The sequence below is a fragment of the Poecilia formosa genome, unplaced genomic scaffold, assembly GCF_000485575.1.
Source record: "Poecilia formosa unplaced genomic scaffold, Poecilia_formosa-5.1.2 Scaffold536, whole genome shotgun sequence".
Taxonomy (NCBI): domain Eukaryota; kingdom Metazoa; phylum Chordata; class Actinopteri; order Cyprinodontiformes; family Poeciliidae; genus Poecilia; species Poecilia formosa.
Window position 1 is genome coordinate 271402 of NW_006800475.1, and position 8152 is coordinate 279553.

The 8152-nt window shown below is 37.6% G+C and overlaps 2 protein-coding genes across 3 annotated transcripts in view; both read right to left on the reverse strand.

Annotated features, from left to right (window-relative positions):
- LOC103129328 (BRCA1-associated RING domain protein 1-like) overlaps positions 1 to 2924 on the reverse strand; it is an 18195-nt gene extending 15271 nt beyond the window's left edge. Inside the window, exons 1-3 of one of the 2 annotated variants that reach the window (XM_016664979.1) lie at positions 2675 to 2924; positions 1344 to 1400; positions 681 to 829 (exon numbers count right to left, since the gene is read on the reverse strand). In XM_016664979.1, the coding sequence (XP_016520465.1) occupies positions 681 to 829; positions 1344 to 1400; positions 2675 to 2766 (298 nt within the window). In that variant the 5' untranslated portion in view covers positions 2767 to 2924. The remainder of the gene's footprint in view (positions 1 to 680; positions 830 to 1343; positions 1401 to 2674) is intronic. The other variant, XM_007540378.2, reaches the window with a different exon arrangement.
- Positions 2925 to 5861: 2937 nt separating this feature from the next.
- LOC103129326 (ATP-binding cassette sub-family A member 12-like) lies at positions 5862 to 7171 on the reverse strand. Its single transcript, XM_007540376.2, has 2 exons — positions 7015 to 7171; positions 5862 to 6524 (listed from the first exon to the last, which is right to left on the reverse strand). The coding sequence occupies exons 1-2, from the start codon at positions 7135 to 7137 to the stop codon at positions 6420 to 6422; spliced, it is 228 nt and encodes a 75-aa protein (XP_007540438.1). The 5' UTR covers positions 7138 to 7171; the 3' UTR covers positions 5862 to 6419.
- Positions 7172 to 8152: the final 981 nt, after the last annotated feature.

Consider the following 8152-nt stretch of genomic DNA (forward strand, 5'->3'; position numbering starts at 1 on the left):
GTACTGAACCCCCATTGAAAAACCTCGTGGTTATTCCACCAAATATTGATTCCTGAACGCTTTCTGAGTTAAAACAGGAGTATCTTTTTTAAATGAATATGAACTAGTTTTCTTTGCATTATTAAATCTCAGAAAGCACTGCATCTTTTTCGTTATTTTGACCATTTCTCATTTTCTGCAAATAAATAATGGATTTTTGCTTGGGATTTCGGAGACATGTCGTCAGCAGTTCATAGAATAAAAGAACAATGTTCATTTTACTCAAACGGAGTAAAATCAGAGAACTGAGAATTTTGCAGTGGTGTGTTAAATTTTTTTTCCAGATCTGTATATTACTGGCTTGCAGAATGATGGTGCATGTGTCCCTTTAAATATGACATCCAACCAAATACTACATCCAAACAGTCGTTTGCAACCACGATACACAAAGCATTAATATTTCAAAAGTGATTGTGATTTGATATATTGTGCAGGTCACCTCAAAACCAGGCACTCTGCATTGACACTTTTTTAATATTTTTGGAAAACATGAATGCTTTTCCTTCCACTTGAATCACGCACCACTTCATATTTGCTCATTACACAAAATCCCATTGAGAAACAATGAAGCTTTTTGCTGTGGTGTGAAAAAACATATCTGGACCGACTGAAACCAGGATGTTGCTGTGCATGCATTTTACCTGCTTGTTCCGTGGGATTAAGCAGGGACTCCAAGTCACTGAAGAGCTGTATGATGCTGCTAAGCTGCCTGTTGATTTGGATGTCCTTCACCCACGCAGGGCTGAGACACACGGCGCAGCCGTCTCCTGCCCGGGGGCCAGCACACGACCTGAGCAATAAGCCTTTCTTAGAATGGAGTCCTGCTTACATTTCAGTACAAAGAAATACAGCGCATCTATTGATTCCCCCTCTTAGTAGTTTCAAAAAGGGAAGGTTTGTAGTTCATACCAACTGTGGATCCAAGCACGTTAGATTTCTTCATTCATGTCAAACCTTATACTTTCAGTATTAGCATCATTTAATCTCTGCAGAGATTAGTCCGAATAAATTAAGTAATTTTCCACGCCTGAGGCAGGAAGAAGACGACTCCCTCTGTGGCCATTTTCATGTGACATAGCAGGAAAAGCAGACTGCTTTTTAAATACCTTTCAGGTATGCCAGTGTGCCCAGCCAGTAAGCCAGCATCCATGCATTCACAATCTTGGCAGCCGCGCACTTATATGCAACGAAGCAATCATTATCATTATTAGCTACACCTGTGTTCGGCAAATAAAAATTCCTGCCACGGTGAACGCCTGCCAGTAATAAGCATATCACAGCAGAACACCGTGAGGTTACATTACCTGCACAGCATATGCTCGCACATCCCCAGACACACCGGCTCTTCCATCACATTTGAGCTGGGAAACAGGGAAAGGATTTATTAGTCTGTGCCGGCTTAACTCATTGCCACACAAAAAAGTAATTGCAATGCAAGATGCTGTGGAGCGGTAATTAGGTTTTTGATCTTTACCATTTTGAGAGTATTAAAACCTAAATCCCTTTATCACAGAAAAAAATTAAAATAACTAGATTCAATACAATCCCCCCTTCACTAAAATCACACAAGGTAAACAAAAAACCACAAATAATCATTTGCAGGGACTTCGCATGGTGTTGCATGTTGCCCCCGTATGCATTTCCAACATCTCATGCCATTTCTCTGAAGCTTATTTTGCCTGGGGATTGTTTATTGAAATTCATCAGCTTCCTCATCCCTGGACTGCAGTGTGTACCATCAACTGTGAATTATTGTTCTCGCAACATAAAGCTTAGCTTTGTTTATTTTTTCCTGCATGGTGGATGTGAAAAGTCTACACAGCCCTGTTAAAAAGACAGATTTTTAGTGACATAAAAACTGAGACCTAGAGAAATGAATGCAGAGTGCTTTTTTACTTTAGCAGGGACTCCAACATGCACAAGTATGTTGAGGAACAAGCTGTAATTCTTTAAGGGAAAATGCATAAGTATGTGGTTGCCTAAGTACACTGCGGTTGAATTATGCCCTGGGTCGTTGTTAAGGCACAGGAAATTGTTCCTCTTCATCTTCATCTTTCTTTTAGGAGTCTGAAACTTTTCCACCAACACTGACTGTTCATACTTACATCCATCTGAACAAAAACAGCCCCAAAGCATGATGCTGCCATCACCATACTCTAATGTGGGTTTGAAATTATAAGAGCATGTGCATATGTACAATGCCGCTATAGTTGACCTTTATAATTTATATCCCCTACCCCCTCGCCCCCAACAAAAAATCTGATTCTAAGTTGTAATAATAAGTCAAATTAAAGCTGAAAACGGTTCTGAAATACTTTTCCTTGGTTAATTTTTTTTACATCATAAAAAGCTGGCATTTTAGCAGGGGTAAATAGCCTTTAATATCTTGAATACTGTTATGAAAATATTCAAACGCATCTAGTTATACTCGAGCTGTTGTCTTTTTCTGTTGCGTTTAAACATTCAGGTTAAAATGACGTGGTTATGCATGTTTAGACTCGTCGTGTATTACAGCTAGAAGTGATTAATCCTGTTATATTTATTCCCCTCACAGGTATGCTCCTCGTGAAACAGCTGTTTATGTTGCATTTTGCGTCGTTGAGCAGAGAAACGGTTCGGATTCGCTCCAACTTACCATTTGGAGCAAAGCAACAGTCGACGGAAGTTTGCAACCGCCTCTTTAGTGTTCTTCCAGTCATCTGTTTGTAGCGATGTGGTATTATCCATGCTTTTTTACAAAAGAGAATATTTCTATTACCGATTTGTTGTCGAACTCGTTTGCTCCAACCCTGCCTCTAAAAAAACAAACCACAAAACAACAAACTACTTCCTGGTTCTTTACATCTCCCGCCAATTATTTACGGAAGTGACTTAAGGGTCGTGACGTCAACCGAGACGCGCATATTGTCTTAGTTGACGTTCCCTGCTGTTTGGAGATAATACAGACATGTAGGAGAAAATGTTATAGTCAACTGTACAACGGTTCCGTACTATTTTGGCTAAAGGTACCAGCAAGATATTTCTCAACTTACACAAGCTTTGACACACGTGACTGATTACATCACAGACTGGAACTGATTAATTAAAAAATAATTATTTGAAATCGTTACGACCTTTGATGTAGTAAAACTAAATGCTCCGATTAGGTTCAGACAATGTTTCCTGCAGAACTGCAGCATCATTTGCTGCTTCATCAAGCAGATATAATTATATTGATTTCAATACTACCAGTTAGCCTCCCATGCATGCACAGGCCTCTTCAGCTGGTGGAGCTTAGACCATATGGACCAGACCATAGTTTTGCTAGAATAAAAATCCACATATTTTGATAACTTTCAGAAATTCCTTTAAAAAAAATCTACAATAGTAAGAATTCTCGGTGGTGTATAAACTCAGTGCAATGCTTTGTTTTGACTAGTGATTCTACACAGCTTAATTCACTGCAGGATGTAATTTTGAACACTGAAATGTAGAACTGTCAATGAAAATTGTACATTTCAAATCCCATATCGATTGACATTTTCAAAACCAGCAGTTAATGACAGAAATAAACTTTGTTCACTATTTCTACTGCCCAAGATATAAAATTCTAACCTGGGATATATTATCAGTATATTTCAATATTCCAATTCCCATTCATGTGATATGTAAGAGTAAAAAGTTTTTTTGTAGATGTACAATGTAAACAAAAATATGAAATGACTATATAAAGATAAATTAAACACATTGTGTCTATTCCTGCAAAGTAGAAAACAAGCATTTAAACAACAGGGATTGTGTTGTATATGTAATGTAAAAAAAAAAAAAAGAAAATCCAATTACAAAAAAATTTGGCTGGATAAAAATGAAATATTGAACAACTAAACACTTTTCAGATATATTGTTTTAAGTAAAAACCTCTGAGATCCCAGTAAGTCTGAAAAGTAGCTTAAGCAATTCACAAAGATTACATTTCAAGATGTTAAATATCTATTTGCAAGCAAAGACTTGAAGGCTTATAGATTATTTGTCATCATCAAGCCTTCAGCACTGCAGCAAAGCCAGGCACACGCTACGGTGGAAATAATTGCATGGGCTCAGTCGAATCCCTTTTAAAAACGACTGTGGGTGAACACTTTTTTTTTTTTTTTTTTGCTGAATCCAATTGATTCAAGATCTAAAAGCAGCACTGCAATTTTTGAGCCTGCACTGAAATAAGATAGACGAAGGCAAAGTAAAAAAAAAAAAAAAATGTCCCCAGAGTTTAACAAATCAGACCGTGAATACATATTGTATTGTACATCTACTTTTTGTTCTCTTGGTTAAATGTGATGGAATAGAGTTTTTCATCAGGACACAGCTCATAAGCCTTTATCTGCAATTGTATGTAGATGTATGAGGTATATGTGACTTTCTATTTCTGAATATACCAGTGATGCAGAGCAATATGAACTGGGGTAATATGTGCTGCCATCCAGATGACACATTTTCCAAGGAAACCTTTTGCTGTTTTTGCAAAAGGATGCAAAATAAACAAAACAAACCAAAAACCAATGTTTCGTTGGGCCTATTACAACAGCCCTTAATAATGACAGTGTGAGCATTTGTGGATTTTAGATCTGCTGCTTTCCAGGTACTGGGTCTGGTTTTTTCCATCACAGTGCTTTCTGTTTATATTCATAGTATGTGGGATACAGGGTTGTAAACAATCAGTGCTCACGACCAAGAGCAAAATATTACAAAGGCTAGTGGAAACATTTCTGTGCATACATATAAGGAGAACACAAACAGTGTGAAACAAAAGTACCATCCTTTCTCTGATACCTAGCTTTCTTATCATTCTTAGTTTTTAAGATGTTTGTTAGTGTGCTAACATTTCTTAGTGTGCTTTAGCATTGTTGTTCAGCTAAAATGGATCCAAGCTAAATGGATTTACAGTGCAATCCTGGTCTTCACCAAGTTTTTTCTACCAGGTGACAGAACTTTATTGCACAGCGCCTTGCAAACGCATACAAAAGCAAATAGGGCTTTGTACGGCTTTCTTCTTCCAAGGTTTTCATCAAGGACAGATTTGGGGATTGCCGGGCAAATACTGGTCATGTCATCAGGTTCTCCCACCTGATCTGTGAATCTTTCCAACTCTTTCAGAATTACAATGGACCTCTTGGCTGCTTCTGTGATTGATAGCTTCCTTGCCCAGCCAACATTTGACAGCCATCTCTTTTTAGGTTTGCTGTTGTACTCCATTAGTAGAAATAAAACATATCATAAAGGAATGTTGGAATGAACAGTGAGCTGTTCCAAGGTGGGGATATTATTTTTCTTATAACCTAACCCCATCTTCATTTTCTCCACAAAATTATGCTTGGTCTTAATGATGCTGTTTGGTAACTAATGTGCTCTAATAAATCTATACAGCCTTCAACTAACACTTGAGAAAACCTTAAAGTGAAATAACAGGTATAAACGATATATACTAATTATGCGAGACTTAAAGTAAAGGATTTTATTTAGGGTGTCACAGTTAAGGGGTGTTAAAATATGCATGTCCCCTTTTTCAGATTTATTTGTTAAACAACGTATTAAAGTTTTTCACTTCTTAATCATGGACTATTTTTTGTTGGCCCATCATATTCAATTTAAATGAAATACAGACAAGTTTGTGGATGCAACTTAACTAAATGTGAAATACCTCAAAGGGATTTAGTTATCTTACAAGACAGTATGCTTCTCACACCTAAGCAACACAGAATAATAGAATGGTAATCAGATGCAGAAATCAACATGATATGGATCAAAAGTGATGAATCAGAATGTAGAGTCAAAAGAAAATGCATCACATGTATTGCAACAGCACTTGAAAAATAGTTTTATTTTGATTACAAAAAGTAAATACATTCAAGATTATTGTTAGATGGTCCAAGAGCAGGAGAGACTATTTAGTATTCAGTACAGCCACTCCAATAATGAGCGGAGTGTTAAGGAGTAGAGCAAATCTGCACATTGAGTTTGTAGTAGAGGTATTTTCTTTTCAGTTTTATCTAGTACTTACAATAAGATGTACTTACATTTGAAAATTTGATGAGGAGTAAGATTCATTTGACACAATCAAAGCATACCAGCATTATGGTCAGTTGAAGATAACAATTGAGAAATATAGAAAATTTGCTCCAGCAGCCCAGCCACAAAAAAACAATTAAATTTCATAATTATTAAGATCTAGCAAATTAAGAAAGAAGACAGTAAATGAACACAAGATCAATCCATCCATCAACTTCATTTGTTCATCTGTGCAAGTAATAATTTGGTAAAGATAATTTCATTTACCCTGCATTTGATCATACTACAGGTATTTATATGTTTACATTGGGTAAATGAACCTTCATTCCAGCCAGTCAGCTCTATGTCTCAACAGCCTTAATGGAACCCAGGTCTTCAAAGTCGTCTTCACCGTGAATTGGGATGGTTTCCATGCCAATATTTCCCATGGCAAAATTGATGAAGACCTGCAGGGATTCAGTAATAATGTAAGATGGAAGGCAAAGTAAAAAGTAATAATTTCTTCTGAGGAAAGCTGTAATATTTTGCTTATCGTCTGGTCAGCTTCACAGCCCAACCCCCCTCGTTTTCTTCCATCTATGGTGTCTTCCAATCCCAGAGCCCCAAAGGGTTTAGAGTGGTTGAAGAATATCAGCTTTGGCTGCATATAAAGCTCATGGATTCTCTTCCAAACTCATATTCCATTTATTTTCCCTCAGGCATACCCTCTGTCAGTTTTCCTCTGACTCTTTTAAACTTTCTATGCTCTGTCTTTCACTCCCACTCAGCTTTCTTCTGTCCCTGCTTCCCCTACCACCCTCCCGCTCTTTCTCTCATCTCATGTCCCTTTTTTCTGTCCCCTGCTACCATCTCCCAACACCACAAAGTGACACAGTACTTCCTTCCCTCTCACTCTCTCTCTCTCTCTCTGTTTATGTTCTGTCTCTTTTTCCTCACCTCATCCAGTGTGGTCTGGCTCACAGAGAAGTGTTTGATCCGCAGAGCATGCTTGTTGGACTCGAGCTGGCTGAAGATGTCAGCAACCCCACCAGGAGCATTTGGTACGTGGTATTCCACCATGGCAGAGTGCTGGTCCTGTGTGTTGAGAAAGAAAGCAGAGTTTGTGTTTAAGGTTGGTGAAAGCATTAAACTCCCAGTGAAACCAAAAGCAGTGTACTGAACATTAGACATAAAGACATTTGGTTCGGGAGAAAATCGACATTCTTTGATAGCCAGTCCACAATAAGCTATATACAAACTGAATGTCAAGTACAAACCTGGAGCATTTTATATTCCTAGATTTTTAGCAAAACAAATCTCACACTTTTGGAAATCAGTAAGCTTAACAGACCAATAGCACTCAAAAAACAGCTCAAATTATTTTTAAGCCTGCTGTAAATAGTCTTGTCATTTAGAATGAATCCACATTAGTTTGCCTCCAAAGCTAACTAGCAAGCATACTGGTTAATGGACCCAGGTGCTTGTTCAACACCTAAAGCATTTATAATGGCTTATGCAGGCACTTTTTATTCATTGTCAAGTTTGCGTTGAATAGTTATTTACAGAGTAAGTCAATAAATTTTTTGAAGGGGAAATAGCAGACGGAGGGAGTGCGCCCTCAATGATCCTCCTGTTTGAAACACATGCTGAGAACAGAAAATGAAATGCAGACAATACAGATGTTCAAAATAACTACATATTTACATTTCTGTCAGGTAGCTGATTTGACCTGACACCTTCTACAGGTTACGTTCTCAGTGAGTGTTTCACTCAAGAACATCACTGGTGCTGCATTGCCTGCAAGCTCCATTTCATGTTTTAATAGTCACTGGCTTGTGGTTTTAATAACCACTAAATGCAAACTTAGTGATTTGAAGCTTCAAAAAGCAGCATATTGCATTAACCACTAATTTGTCTGATTGGATCTTGGCCCCTCTCAAACTGGGCATTAGCTTCAGCATCAGGGGCCAGCTAATCTGGGTTTAAACTGAATGAAGATGGGAAAAATAATCAATTTAAAACCCTGTAAGTCTTACTAATCAATATAGTAATGCTAAGAGTGTTTTAGGGCCGCATGTAATTAAAGATGCAGCAA